Genomic DNA, 15,104 nt, shown 5'->3' on the forward strand with positions numbered 1-15,104 from the left:
TTCAATACACATAAATTGGCAAAGTTTGTTAAAACGTGTGTGTATATCAAGCTAGGACCGCAAAGCATGTTGGGTAATATAACTTGTCAAAACAAACTAAAATTGGATAATCTAATAGTAAGAGGATTGTTTTCAACTTTTGGAATTAAGCTATTCTTAATTTTAACAGGTAAAGAATTGAACCTTCCAGGTTTGAAGAAAAATAAAACTAGTTCACGAAGACTCATTTTTGTCCCTTTTGGTCTAAAGCGGTGTCCATAATCAGTGTAAAAGCTCGCTGAAACGCGCATGCGCATTGGCAATAGTGAGGAAGAAAATGGCAGACGTCTCTCTGGATGAAGTTATTCGGCGGCGCGGTATTAACACCAAACCTCCGATTAAACGGTATGCAGACTGTAGCCAACTTTTAAATTGTGTTAGTGAGAAATTTCTTAAGCATTTTGTTGAAGTTTGGAAAGAACAACAACTAAACATAGTTGTTTTTTTTCTAATTGTTACCTGTGGTAGAATGCTAAAGTAGCTACGGCTAAGTAGCAACCGTTAGCAATAGGCCCTTTTAGAAACGAAGCCTTTATTTTTAAGTAAGCATTACTTTGTGCGCATATAATAAATTGTCTTGATGGGTGCATTAATTAAACATGCGGTAACTTTAAAATTAACGTTTGTTGTTCTGTTTGTAGCCATTTTCCCCACTTCTGTTTAGCTCCGTAAATGTTGGTTCTTTATGTTCTAATCAGTTTGTGCTGTGACGAAATGCGGCTGCTAAGGGCCCTACACTGAGATTAAGCGAGCTACTTTAACATTAAACAACATGTTTAAACTAAAGTACAATTTGTGAAGCAAAACAAAAAGTATTCTCAAAACCCACCTTTTTATAATACAATCTTTTGGATTATACTCTAATGGCGCTGAATAAGAGGAAGAAGTTACTCGAGAATGTTATTACAGACCCATCATTTGCCAGCAATATCGGCTCAGTACATGTACTTATATGAATTAAAAAAGAGATAAACGCACTCTTATGCATTGTAGGGTCATTATGTATCAATTTAATATTAAATATATTTAAAACTAGTTGAGCAGAAAAGGTTTTTTTAATCCTTACCACGTTTTCTACATCTATAAATTTGTTTTTCTAAATTAAGTAAACATTTTTTTTGTTAACCCATTAGTTTTTCAAGCAATTCATTTATCTGTCCATAAATATATATATATATATATATATATATATATATATATATATATATATATATTTAACGAATTAGTTCATTTACATAAAACCATCAAACCATACATTTTTTTCATTAGATTTTCACTTCACTCATCAAACTGGTTGTATTTTGTCTCAAACGCTGCATATAATCAATAAAACCTCTAATTGCCATCTTATTGCAGAGCATGTAATGCCAATTTAGTGCTATATTCAATCGCATAGCCTACTTTCGTTTTTGTTATTATTTTATCTTTTCTGCACTTAAATGTCCCATGTTAAAAATACAATTAAACATTAATACAGACATAAAAAAATAGTAAAGAGTCCCTCAACCTGGCAGAATATATTTCTGGGATTTCGTCTTGTGGAGCTGCATTCCAAATCCATCTATACCTTGCTTAATCAGTCCATCAATTTTTTTTCTGTCAGGCAACACATCTGTTTATCATGAAGCCATCTGTCCATTACAAGCCAGGTTTTATTCCTCCCTCCATTACAGATGAGGTCAACTTAACCTCAAAGGACTTGTTGGAAACAGTATTTCTTGGAACATTCTTTTTTTGTCTTTAGTAGCTAAGATTCCCAAAGCTTCAGGAAGTTAGACTTCATGTGTTCATATAGTCATTGTCTAAAGGAATAAACCAGTAAAATGTTAATGGTGATAAATCCATAACAGTTGCATATCTGTCTGCCCATTCTCCTTCGCTCCTTCCAGCTGTTTTTAAGATGCATGTCGAATCAAATCCATCTGTCTAGACATGCATCTGTCCATTTGGTGATACTTCAATTCATCAAGCTGTCAATCTTTTGTCAATCTTTTGTCTTTCTGTCCTTAATCTACCCATAAGACTGGAAGCCTTTGTTGGAAACAGTTTGGTATTTTTGCCTGTCAGAATTAAATTTGGATTCTTGTTTCTTTCAGGCCTATATTTGGACGTGTTGGAGTGGGTGACGGTAAAAATTTTGATGCCAGGCAAAAAATTGGTGTCAGTGATGTAAGACAACGCCTGGGAGGAGGCACAGGTGCGCCCTGGTCTATACGATGAAGTCAAAGGTTGAAGAATTAAAGTCATCAAATATTTTTCCATTTCTTCTCAGGTTTTCAAGTGAAGGATGCCAGAGAGAAGCTGGTTCAGAAAGATGCACGGTTCAAAATCCGCGGCAGGACAGGGGCAGGGGCAGTGGCAGGGGCAGGAGGTGTGCAGGACGCTCGGCAGATGATCAACTCACGCAAACAGGGGCAGAGTCAGTTAGGCAACCCTGCACAGACCACACTAAAGGCGGCTATAACGCAACAGCTGCAAAGCAAAACAGCTGTGCCACAGATACAAATACAGACCAGCAGTAATCTCGTCAGTGCAAATGCTAGGCTTTTTACTGCTAATGTTCAAGGACTGAATGCCAGAATCGGGACAACACCACAGCTGAGCAATAATGTTCGGGTAATGGATGCACGTGATAGGCTGAGCCTCAAGAGGAGCATTGGAGGAACACAGACGCAAGCAGCTGCTGAGCCACCTCTAAAAATAACCAAGACCATCCAGGTGAGTGTGAAAAATGTTTGTCTTACTTTCATGAATTGCGAAGTGAAGAAACAGGCTCTAAAATGGACTGACTCACTTTGCAGCAACGTCCAGCTGGGACCTTAGGTGGTGTTCGTGCAATGACGCAGGTATATCTGTTTCCATCTTTTGTTAATTTAACAACGTGGGATTAAGTGCTCATTAACACTGTAAAATCTGCTGTTTATTTTCTCTCAGCCTGCCTTAAATGACCTCGACAGCATCCCCAGCAAACAAATAAAGATAACAACTGCCAACAATATGCTACAATCCCGGGTACGAGGGTTTTATTAATCCTCCAAATCATTTGTGCTATGTAAACTATAACTGTATACCTAAATATTTCTGTACATTCTTTATACAGACTGGCCAAGCTGGCTCCATGTTCTCCATGACGGCACCGATCACCAAGGTGGTAAAAAATGATGCGTATACCGCCCCGCGGGCTCCTGTTCCCGTGGCACCCACCAGGCCGTCCAACAGCACGGCTGCTGCCCGGTCCTCTGCTGCAGCTTTAAAGCCGGTTTCCAGGACTCTACAGCAGAGCTCAGCAGAACCCAGTGCTGCAACACCTACTCCTCCTCAGGTGCATCTTAAAAAGGACTCTTTCTTACTTTTTCATCCTCTACCTTGAAAATGTCATGACTCAGTTAATAATAATAATAATAATAATAATAATAATATGTTTTTGTTTATGGGTGCCTCTCAAGAAACTCAAGGTCACCTTACAAAGCACTACAATAAACTCATTAACAGAGACGGAAGTAAAAAAAACATCTGCACTTCTCATTGTAGTATTCTTTTAATTGCAGAGACCTGCTAGGATGCAATAGTTGGAAGAGCCTTTAACCTCTGCATGTTAAATAATTGAACCTTTTGATGATCTTGCTCTGCCTTTTACGACTAGATGTTTGTAAAATATATATGTATAGAATTTAAAGTTTGTTTTATTTTTATATTTGAATTGTACCTCTTCATATGAATACACACAGATTAATTAACAGAGATGCTTCACATTCATAATCCAAGTGGCGTTTTAATGTTGACCAAGGCTAAATCAACAAACCCTCCCTAAAATCAGCTGTTGATCTTGGTTCATGATACTGTCCTCTGTTAAGGTCACTAAACAGCATGAAGCCAAATATTTAAGCTGTTGGTGAATAATTATTTGATTGCCAACACTGAAATTTTTTTTCTTTTTTTTTTTAGCCTGCTTTTAGCCCATTGGAGGGGACTAAAATCACAGTAAACAACCTTCATCCAAAGGTTACAGAAGAAGACATCGTGGTGAGTAGATGGTTCTGTTTGACTTCTATCTCCTCTGTGACGTGCTTCATGCTGTGAACCAACTAAACCGGGGTGTGGTTGTGCTGCCTGTTTGTTCAAAGGAACTGTTCTGTGTGTGCGGCGCTTTAAAGCGAGCACGCCTGGTGAAGCAGGGCGTAGCTGAGGTGGTGTTTGTCCGTAAAGAGGACGCAATCAACGCATACAGGAGGTACAACCATCGCTGCTTGGATGGTGAGTGCCACGAATACATATGCTATGTTTTGAAGATAGAACTACTCTAGCTGTACCATTCTGATCTAAGTGATCAATTTCCTTTGTCTCTTCCTGTCCCCTCTCAGGCCAACCCATGAAGTGTAACCTTCACATCCAGGGAAACGTCATCACTTCTGATCAGCCGATTCTACTGTGAGTCATGCCCTTGATTAGGATTCATCTTTCTCTGCTTTGTTTTTGTTTTTAAGAGCTCTAGTTTCTGTTGACAGAAGAGGATTTTTTTTTTAGTTGGACCCACTTAAAGTAGTGCATCATTAATGAAAATGGTTTTCCATATTGTCTTTAAATAAGCTTTTAGCCCATAAGGTTAAACAGTATAAGTGAAGATGCAAGGCTTTTGGGGTGTTTTTCTAATAGCAACAGAGAATTTTCTCTGGTTTTAAGCTTGGATTCATTATTCTGCAACAAGTTGTCAGGATCCTCCAGAATATATAGCTCCATCCAACCTGCCATCAGTCTGAACAGCTTCCTTCTCCCCCCTGAAGAGAAGATGCTGAAGAGAAGAGACTGTTGTTAGGATACCCCCAATAATCTTTGATGGTGCTTTTTATGTATTTCCTTTAGAATAAATAGCCTAGTTCCATGTGACTATTCTCTATTGGTTTAATCTGATTTTAGCTGTGCCCATTTTCTCAAAAGTAATCTGTTTAGATTTTAGATAATGAATTGGATCAAATAGTAAAAGAATATTTGATTATTTTACACATTTTATTTTATAGGAAAAATGTCTTACATATTTGGATTATTTAAGGTAATCAAATCTTGTTACAGAACTAGATCAAACCTTGAGTTTGGGTTTTTCTGAATTTTGTGATTGGATTAAATTAGCTTAAATCCAAGAAAACATAGATTAACCTGAACCCATAAGAAGGTCACCTCATTTGGATGATGCAGTCCCACCCATATTTAACCCTATTTATCCCTACGGTTTTGTTTTCGTTTAACAATCACTCTAATGGAATAAGATAAGCTGTGTAGTCTGTTTAACTTTTGAGTATAGGTCTACAGCAGGCATCCCCAAAGCCAGTCCTCGAGGGCCGCTGTGCTGTAGGTTTTAGGTTTTCCTACTTTAGCACAGCTGATTCTGATGATTGCAGTTGAGCAAAAGCCTGTTAATCAGCTTTCAATTAAAATCAGCTGTGCTGGAGCAGGGAAACCTCCATAACCTGCAGGACAGCGACCTGCAGCCAAGTATACCTTTGCGTCATAAAATACTGACATCTACTGGTTGATGTCTAACAAAGCAGTCGTCCTGTTGCACATAACCTGAATTTGGTGAACTATGTGGATCAGATTGATCCAAACTGACATTGCTTTGAAAACTCCTCTTTAAACTGAGTTGGAATACCTATTCCTTGATCCCAGGAAGGGATTAGCAAATCTGTATTGATTAAATCTTTTAAAAGGTGTTCATGCTGAGCTTTGAAAATCTGCAGCTCCCCCAGAGTTACCATGGATGTATTCCTAGTTTGTTTTGTTGTTAATGCTCCCCTCTATGGTCTTTCAGTTTGGGTAGTCAGTCAGTTCAAGTGCAGGTTTGGACTTGTATCATATTCTTTATGACTTCTAATGACAAATTGCACACTTTGAGATGTTTGTAGCATCTATCTGCTGGTTGGTACCACAAGGTGCCATTCTTAGGCTTCTGTTTAACTCTACCAGGTTCCTCAAGGATCTGTTAATAGATAACTTGAGACTCCTTCCTATCTGCATGTAGACAGCTGTCAGATCTATGGCCTATAGAAATGCTGAATTCTCTAACAGTATTAAAGATAATAGATTAAAAAAAAAATACAAGAGCTAAAAAAAGACTTTTATTTAAAAGCTAAAAAACATTTTTATCTCTGTTGTCGAGTAATGTTATTACAACAGTCAAATGGCAAAAATCCAACCAAACTCAAGAAAACAAACTGAGCAATGCTTTCCAGCATTCAAGATGTATAAACTGTTATCTCCCTAGATAGAGGAGGCCTCTTGTGTTTTTTTTTTTTGTTTTTTTTCCCCAGCAAATTCCATATTGGGTATTTTCATAAGCTACCATGATTGGCTGAAACCAAACTTTGGTTGGCCAATGCTAGGTGGCGGTTTGTCTAGTTAGCTTGGAAAGTTCTGCTGAATGTCCTTCCTTTCCTAAACAGATTTGACGGGATATATATTTTGTCACTGGGGTTACTTACAATGGAAGGCAAATAGAAACCGATCAGGTTTTTTAAGATGTTTCAACCCAAGTCCATTTTCTGATTACTTCAAGTAATTTCTTAATTGAAAAATAAAATTTGTTGTTTCACGAAAACATCAAGTTCACATAAACATTGGTACTTTTATCATGTACAAAAAAGACTGACTTGTTTTGTTTTGGGCTCCTCAGGAGACTCAGCGACACCCCAGGAGCAGGCAGCAGCACAAAGAAAGACGGTCTGCCTCCTTCTCTTTCCCGTCCCAGCGGTCAGCGCGCATCCACTCAGCCCACACCTGAAGTGGACCCCCAGACCATTCTGAAGGCCCTCTTCAAGTCCACCGCACAGTCCAGCTCCTCCACCGAGCCCCCCAGCGCACAGAATACCGCCTTTCGCATCAAGATATAAAAGCTGATGTGTGAAACGAATCCATTGCTGAGTTGCAGCAACCTGTGTTCACATTTAAGCCGTGGTTTCCACTGATGTCTAGCAGCCCACTTTCTCTTATGAAACTGGTTTTTACACATTTCATTGAGACGAATACTTGTAACAGAAGTTTAACAAATTATCAACATCCTTGTTATTTTAGGTTGTGTGCAATCAGATGTTGTTTTGACCAGCTGAAGTAATGTTGATATTTTCCATCAGCATATAAAGGGGATGAGGGCTGTTTTTTTTTTTTTGTTTTTTTTTTCTATAAAACACGGCTTGCTTTTACTCTGCAGTTATCTGCGCCTTCCAAAAGGGTGATCTAAAAGAATGATCCACATGCTAATTGAAAACTGAATTTATTCTTAAGGTTCAGCAGCATTTGAAGACACGCATGCATCTGAATGCGTTTATCAGTCTATCTGAACAGGATATTTCAGCTTTCTTTAGCAATTCCCCACTTTGGGACCTGTTAAATCCAAGTAATATTTCTGCTTGTTAAAATACCTGAAACATGTAAAACAGGAGCAGGAAGAGACCAGTCCCGTGTTTTCAATGGATTTCCAATTTGTGTGGAAGTCAGTGCTCTGGTTGTAACGAGTTTCTCATACTTGTTTAGTTTTGGAGCAGAATAAACTTCATTTGTGTAGTACACATGATGCTCTGTTTATGGCAGGCAACTGTAAATTACTTTTAGGTTGCTCTCTTGGCTTGTCAGTTGAGGTTGTCAGATCTGTTTGTGAATTGTTGCCATTAAATATTTAGCTTTGTAGATCTAGTCCAAGTGGTAACTTTTTTTTTTTTTTATTGGCATTATGGTTATGAATAATTAAACATATATGCTAAGAATACATTCAAAGGGTTTACACTTATGATGGGTTCTTCTTTTAATACCTATAAATCTTTTGTCAGGTGTCAAAGAGTAAACGGTGCATTAGGGACATTTGTCCCAAATGCCTTTTCTTAGAATATGCTAAAAATGTTTAATTTAACTCTTTGTACCCCAATGACATGGGGTACAGTTGTACATAAGTGAAGTCTGTCAGCAATTACTTTTACAGTTGCTAACGTTACTACAAGTTGAGCGTTGTTTTCTGTTGAGCCTTGATAACCATAAAAATGTAAATCCAACTTGAATTCTTTTTTTTTTTTTTTTTGTCCCATGATAACTTTTATTACATTCCCCCAAAATGGCCATATTAACCGCTCATATCTGATATATATATTTATCTCTATCTCTATATTTTCACAATTTAATTCAGTATAAGGCTATAAACAGGAACTCTGCTGAGGGTAATATTCTGCCTCAACATGAAATGTTTTTCCCACTGAAGAAAAATCGGTCATTACAATTAAATATGATTAAAAAAAATCAAGCTGTAGGCCTACAGCAGAAGAGAAAACATCTAGAAAAGAAAATACGCTGTGCTATTAATAAATATGGATTTAGATATTTGGCACCAACATGTTTATTTTTATGCATAATTTTATTATTATATTTTGTCATATTCACAAACGCCCCTACAGAAACTATGGCATATAGGGGTATATATTTTTTAATCAGCGCCACATATGCGACCAAAAAAAAAAAAGAAAGCCAGGGGAAAAAAAATATAATCCCGGAAGTTACGTTACAAGTGCTTCCGGTTGAAGAGGTCATACAATATGGCGCCGTCTAACAAGAAACATGCTACAGAGAAGGCGTGTGTTATTCCTGGAGGATTCACAGGTATTTTTCGTTACTTTTTTTGTTACCACCATCTTCTTCGTAGTGTGGTTGCTGTTAAAAAAAATTTGACTTTTCGTTTATGCATGTTTTGTTTTATGGAGCCTGCTAGCTTGGTGCACTCGGATGCTAATGTTTTGGTCCCATCTCTCTTCAGTGTTGTCCTTACAGTTCAGCTCAGACAGCGTTGCTCAGCACTCTCTGTATGTGAAGGAGCATAAAGTCCGAACCGAGAAGAGTTCCTACAGGCCGCTGGATCGGACCTTATTTGTCCTCAACGTTCCTCCATACTGCTCAGAGGTGAGATCCCAACTCACAATAGGAAATCGGCCCATAAATCAGAAGTCTAATTTTATTGGTCTTTTAAGTGGTTGATTAAATTGGCTGTCTTTGTCCTCTTTTGTGTTTTAGAGTGTCGTCAAAGACTTATTCTCCCGGTTTGGCCGCATTACTTCAGTAGAGCTGAGGGATCACCCTGGCTCCTCTGAGGATTCCGGACCCAAACTTTCCAAAATCTTCAGACCAGTTAGCAAACAGGTCAGCTTGCGTTGCAAATTTCAGACTATTCAGATTGTTTTTACACAATACAGATAAATTAAAGGTATCTCAATTCACTCCTCCCAGGGTTTCAAAGTTGGCTACATTGTGTTTGAAAGCCCGTCTAGTATAGGAGCTGCTAAATCTCACCCACATGATGATCCTTTGGTGGTCAGTACAGAGCAGCGGCCAGTGGAAACAGGAATACAAAGTAAGTCACCACATCTCAACTCCTTTGACTTCCCCCTCCCCAGAATTTACATCACAAACAAATATAAAAATACCAACAAATATAATAATAAAAAAATCTAACTTTAAATTAAATTATCTGGTAATTTAATTTCCAAAGCCATTTATCTGTACTATGATCTCAGTGTTAATCCAGATTTATTTTGTGAAGACTGCAAAGGTTGTAGGAGAGCATTAGAGGGAAAAAAAAAAAAACGAAGGAACACAACAGAAATGTCAGATGGCCATCTACCTAAATGCACTGTACGAAGAGAGAATTGAAACAGAAGATGCCAAAAGGCCCTCTAGTAAATCCAATCTAGCAGCAGAGATCTACAGCTGAGATGGTTAATGTGCTGTAGGGAATACTAATAGTTCTTTATTGCGGAGGGTTGTCTTAGTGGTTAGAGGTGTACGCTTGTGCTCTGAGAAGGTTGCAAGTACCTGGTTCGTTTCCCACAGCATGCACTCTGGGTCTCTGATCAATACCCTTAACCCCACACTGCATCCCGGGCACTGCACAATGGCAGCCCACTGCTCCCCAAAGGGGATGGGTTAAATGCAGAGAATTCATTTCTCCATTGTGAGATTAATAAAGTTAATTTTCTATTTTTCTAGTCATTGCAAAAAAGCACTAAATTATGTTTAAACAGAGGACAACAGTGCATTTTTTGACCAACATGGTAAGATCTATATACAGTAAACCACAGGATAAATGCTAACACTGCAAATCAACACAGTGGTGATAACATCAAGCTGTTCTCAGTTCCTAGAAAGATGGATAGAATGACATAAAACAGCTACTAAAAATATGAGGACTATGTATTGTTACCTTCGAAAAAAATGAGACACTAGTGCTGGAAAAACAACAACAAATAAATAATAATAAATTGAAATATAAAAACGGGAAAAAGATTGAGTGGTGCAACTGCTTTGGCAAGGTGCTATGTCTTCTATCATGTTAGTTTAACTGTAAAAAGAACCTCTTGATCAATATTTAGAAAGCATTCAGATGGTTGTTAATAAGCCCTTTAAATGGAGGGAAAATATGATACATGCATGTTTGGCTTTTTTCCCCATGACAGAATGGATCCATCAGTACACAAAGTCCTTCATTCACCCTGACAAACTGCAGCTGACAGTCGACTCATTCATGCAGGACTACGACAGGCGGAAAGAAGAGGTAAAAAGAGAGCACAACTTTCCCTACTGAATATATATATAAGTTCAGAAGAACTTAATCTAATATTTGTTTGTCGCAGGAGGCTGAACGCCAGAGACAGGAAGCTGAGAAACAGCAGGAGGACGAGGAGGGCTGGGTGAAAGTCACAAGAGGCCACAAAGGCACCAAGGCTCGGCCTCACAGCGAAGCTGCCAACCAGAGGACTCTGCAGAGGGAGGGCAGGAAGAATAAGAGGAAAGAGTTGATGAACTTCTACACCTGGCAGCACCGGAATACGCAGAAAGAACGTAAGTTTTTCACTTTATTACACTTGACTATCAAGGCACACTACAGTTAAGAGGGAATAAAAAAAAAAAAATGTCCCCCTATCTATTTTCTTCCCCAGATATTGCTGAACTGAGGAAGAAGTTTGAGGAGGATAAACAGCGGATAGCTCTGATGAGAGCACAGAGGAAGTTCAAACCTTATTGACCAAAAGCCCCTTTTTGGTTCAGTTCACTGTTTCTGATCACAAACATAAGATTATGTTATTAATTAACGTTTGTTTCTGTTTCATGGCTATTAAATAACGGATTCCAAACGACACCATGGGGAAGGGTAGCATTTTGTAAACTGTAAATGTTTATGTGTTTGTTTTGATATAACGTAAAGTTTTGTTCCAACATTTTTTTTTTCTCATAACAGCTTTTGAAGTTTTTGGAAGGTAAACTCCTTCATAATTATTGAGACTTTTATTATATAAAGTTTTGCATAAATGTGAAGCAAAACAATGCAGAGTTTATTATTTGACGGTCTAAAAACTGCATGCATACGCATCGATCTAGCTGCACATTGGTTTGCAAAAAAATTCATACTGCTCAAAATGTGGCTCAAGCTCAGTCTGATCAAATGAAAAACATTTGTAACAGCAGTTTTTTTTTTTACTTGCCACATATTCTCGATTAGGTTTAGGTCTGGACTATGACTGGACCATTTTAACACGTCTAATAAAACAGATTAAACCAAATGAGACATTTTCACAGCACAGATTCCATTCTACCATGGTCTGGTTGGTGTGTCACGACATGGTGCCATCACTTTCATTTCCTCATTATATTCTGGCTCTGTAAGTCACAAAGAGTTGTTTTGGAAGCCTGGCATTATGCTGCTTCTGAATAAAGATGTGGCTGTTATGATACAAAGAATTCAGACTAGAGGACTTGGTCCCCTGCAATGTCTACAGGCCATTGTTTCTCATTAACATCACTCCATGATTGGCTGGTCACTCAGGACATAGCATGGTTGAAGAATCATGTGGAAAGGACTAATAGATGCGTTAAAGAGAGCAACATATTTTACACTGTTATCCTTTTAAGGATTGCAGACAGTTTCAAGCAGCTTTTTACAGAAGCCTGATTAACTTGATCTAAGCTTAGGGTAAGGACCTGACTGAGAGGTAAGGTGCACTTGGGAAGATCAAATGGCTGATGTGCAAAGCTCTCTCTCCACACCACCTTCTAGCTTCCCTATAGATTCAAAGCAATGTAATACTTCATGTGACTGAATATCGGTGCTTGGAATAAAACTGCATTTTTTACATTAAACAGTTCATTGGTTCAGGTCTTGCATCATTTTTCAAGTTATTACAGCCATGACGCTTTATGATGAACCATAAGAAATCCTTTTCTAAAAAGGGTAAATACTTACAGGGAGATTAGAATGTCTTATTTTAGCTTCAAGTGTAAATATTGGGAACACTGTTTTTGCTGTTTTTCCAACTCATATACATTGTGAAATCTTGTGAAATTTATTTTTTGCACATACTTTTTGAGAAAAATTCTTTCAGACACAAAAACGAGTTTTTCAGCATATGTAAGTTATAATTAAACCTAGTTGATTTACTGTTGAATTTGATGGAGAGGTGAAAAACAATGCAACTAAAAGAATGCATGATAAAAAAAATATTGATCACTTAACTGCCTTCTTAATACCAGAAAATCGTCAGGTTAAAGAACTGACATTATTCTGGTGACAGCCGGGTATTTCTACATGTAAACCTTCGGTTATCGATTGTAGCAGCATGTCTTCCTGAGCACAAAGCATGGAATCACACCACCAAAGGCCAGTTATAAGAGGTCGATTGTACCTGCTGATAGGAGTAGCTTTAACGCAGTGTTGTACCACATTTTAAGGTGTCTGCAGTTCACAATCATTCTTTGGCGAACTAATATGCAAATCACATGAAGTAATAAGCAAGAAATTATGAATTTGCTATTAACAGTATGTAGCTAACAAAGTACACCAAGGTAAATGACACAATAGCTTTCATATGTTATTTGTCGTGTGTTAAATCTATTAAAGTTTGAAAAATAATATAGGTAGGTTTAGCTAGTCTAAAATGAGGCATACAGCTTAGATCATTTAATCTGTTGGCAGGATTTTTAAAATGAGAAATATAAATCTTTTGCAGGCTCCTAGAGTGATGTGGTATGCAATTACATCGTTCTTGCTTCTGCTTTGGTTCTGCTTTCACCTGTTGTGAGAAAATTGGACTCCAGAAGGGAATGGTCTGTCCCATTTTGAAGAATGCGGAGTTCATTCACCTGCTTTACCTTTAAAATCTGAAGAAACCTCAGACCAAGTTTTATTTTATTTTTTTTAAAGGATCATCAGTATTAATTCAATCATCCAGTTGCCTTTAACATTTTTTTTTTACTGAACAGACCAAACCTGGGCTAACATGACTCCTGGATCATTATAATGGGAGATGTTTGGGCAAAAAGGTCCAAGCAAATCTGCCTCATTGCTCATAACATCCATGACACGTTGAGGACTGGAGTTAACCCCCTGGTGTTGGGCCTACAGCCGTCTGGAATACTGGAATACTCTCCTGGGTCAGAGAAAAGTAAAGCTACATAGTTGGTCCACATGGACCATTAGGCCTCTGATGCTGACTACAACTGCACCTGCTGCCCTGACCATATTTCTAGAGATGCATCCCTTTAAAGACAAAATAAGGAACCAATATCTCCTGATGAGGTTAAAGACAACCACAGAGCAGCAGGATCCTCACTGAGGTGGAAAATGAAACTCAAAGCTGTTCGTGACAGAGTTGTATGGGGAGTTGGGGCACTTTTGGAAAGAGCCAGAATAGGAAGAGGATTTAGAGCTTGTTCCTGAACCCAACTATAAATGAAAAATTTCAGTTAATTGACTTTATCCAGACTTTGAGCTTTCTAGATTCTCTCGGTAGAAGACTGATGACCATCCTTCTGCTGAAGCTTGATCTCTTGCTTTCCCCCCCTCTTAATCTCAATTTTGTTGTTTCAGTCTGTTTTTTTCCTTTTTTTATATTATACATCTTATATTGATTTATAGAGATCTCCCTTTTTTGGAAACTAAATCCTCCTGTTGCCCAGAGGACATATTTTACCTGTTGATGGTGGTGATGCCATTTTCCTCAAGTCTGCTCTCAGCTGTGCTGCTCAGCCACCATAGCATAAATCTGTGCAAAACGTTTCAACTAAATAAACATTTGTTACCCTGAAGTGAGATGCTGTATATCTTCTCTTTTGTGTTCTTCCTTTTGTTAAATCCTACATGATTCTAGATCGTAAACTGGCTCTGTCTGGGTTTATCTTTTAAGTTGATGACCAGCTTGGTAAACCCGCTAGATGCAATAAATATTCTTGCGGTGTCCAACCCACTGCATCACAGGAGCCCTTCAGGAACTAAACCTAAACACTTAGAAAAATGCAGACTTCACGCATTTTAAGTGGGAAGAAATGTGGAAGGCCCCTGCATAAAATCAAACGTAAAACAAGAATGGAAATTAACTTTATTTTCAGAATTACAGTTGTTCATTTCTCTGCTCCTGAATCATTCAAAACAGTAATAGGAGCAAATATATCTGTCGACAAAAAAACTAAAAGAAATCTAACACCATTTATGTTCTATTTTCCCCCCATTCACTCTAACCTTCCAGTTAGTTTTTTCTGAAAGATAAAATTCTGGATGATCAACATAATATACAGCTATTGTCTTAGCTACAAGGCAAAAAACGATTTACTTAGATTATTTAAAGTGAGCTTGTGATTTTCCCCCTCTTACATCTTTGGCTGTTTGACCGAAGAGCAAAGAGCAGAATCACCAGCAGGAGAGCACCGACCCCACAGAGAACATACACCATCCCTCTGATTGCTAAGGAAGAGGGAAAACAAAAAATATTTATAAGCACAAAAAAATAATTAGCAAGTTTTCTGACAATTTGACCGAAGGTTTACCCTTGCTCAGTTTTTTAAACTGCACATCATCCTGTTCGGGGTCATTTTCGACCAATTGAAGGGGCCCCAATGAGACAAGCTGGCCTGGAATGGATGCAGATGTGGTCCGTCTTCTCCGTCTCTCAGGATTTGATGCTGAGGAGACAAAATGCAAATAAAACACAAAAAAAAAAAAAAAAAAAAAAAAAGGCCAGGAAAAAAAAAAAAAAAATCATTCCGGAAGGTAC

The 15,104-nt window shown here is 38.0% G+C and overlaps 3 protein-coding genes across 3 annotated transcripts in view; 2 read left to right on the forward strand and 1 right to left on the reverse strand.

The window, feature by feature from the left end:
* Nucleotides 1–300: 300 nt before the first annotated feature.
* poldip3 (polymerase (DNA-directed), delta interacting protein 3) lies at nt 301–8,070 on the forward strand. The gene is made up of 10 exons (XM_015381134.1): nt 301–384; nt 2,136–2,236; nt 2,312–2,757; nt 2,841–2,885; nt 2,974–3,051; nt 3,140–3,361; nt 3,985–4,062; nt 4,164–4,293; nt 4,401–4,467; nt 6,704–8,070. The coding sequence occupies exons 1-10, from the start codon at nt 317–319 to the stop codon at nt 6,918–6,920; spliced, it is 1,452 nt and encodes a 483-aa protein (XP_015236620.1). The 5' UTR covers nt 301–316; the 3' UTR covers nt 6,921–8,070.
* Nucleotides 8,071–8,588: 518 nt separating this feature from the next.
* Nucleotides 8,589–12,268, forward strand: rrp7a (ribosomal RNA processing 7 homolog A). The gene is made up of 7 exons (XM_015380366.1): nt 8,589–8,670; nt 8,825–8,967; nt 9,079–9,204; nt 9,292–9,415; nt 10,518–10,615; nt 10,695–10,902; nt 11,001–12,268. The coding sequence occupies exons 1-7, from the start codon at nt 8,607–8,609 to the stop codon at nt 11,084–11,086; spliced, it is 849 nt and encodes a 282-aa protein (XP_015235852.1). The 5' UTR covers nt 8,589–8,606; the 3' UTR covers nt 11,087–12,268.
* Nucleotides 12,269–14,672: 2,404 nt separating this feature from the next.
* Nucleotides 14,673–15,104, reverse strand: part of LOC107088252 (zona pellucida sperm-binding protein 4-like) — a 4,874-nt gene continuing 4,442 nt past the window's right edge. The window contains exons 10-11 of the mRNA XM_015380300.1: nt 14,878–15,012; nt 14,673–14,794 (exon numbers count right to left, since the gene is read on the reverse strand). Of these exons, the coding sequence (XP_015235786.1) occupies nt 14,673–14,794; nt 14,878–15,012 (257 nt within the window). The remainder of the gene's footprint in view (nt 14,795–14,877; nt 15,013–15,104) is intronic.

The sequence above is a fragment of the Cyprinodon variegatus genome, unplaced genomic scaffold (genome assembly GCF_000732505.1).
Source record: "Cyprinodon variegatus isolate N-32 unplaced genomic scaffold, C_variegatus-1.0 Scaffold11, whole genome shotgun sequence".
NCBI lineage: Eukaryota > Metazoa > Chordata > Actinopteri > Cyprinodontiformes > Cyprinodontidae > Cyprinodon > Cyprinodon variegatus.

Bases quoted from the DNA above. Each gene is read 5' to 3' on its own strand.
- poldip3 (XM_015381134.1), top strand. From the start codon at position 317: ATGGCAGACGTCTCTCTGGATGAAGTTATTCGGCGGCGCGGTATTAAC. The intron at 2,758-2,840 runs GTGAGTGTGAAA...CTCACTTTGCAG, and splicing joins AAATAACCAAGACCATCCAG to CAACGTCCAGCTGGGACCTT. The intron at 3,052-3,139 runs GTACGAGGGTTT...TTCTTTATACAG, and splicing joins ACAATATGCTACAATCCCGG to ACTGGCCAAGCTGGCTCCAT.
- rrp7a (XM_015380366.1), top strand. From the start codon at position 8,607: ATGGCGCCGTCTAACAAGAAACATGCTACAGAGAAGGCGTGTGTTATT. The intron at 8,671-8,824 runs GTATTTTTCGTT...ATCTCTCTTCAG, and splicing joins TATTCCTGGAGGATTCACAG to TGTTGTCCTTACAGTTCAGC. The intron at 8,968-9,078 runs GTGAGATCCCAA...TTTGTGTTTTAG, and splicing joins TTCCTCCATACTGCTCAGAG to AGTGTCGTCAAAGACTTATT.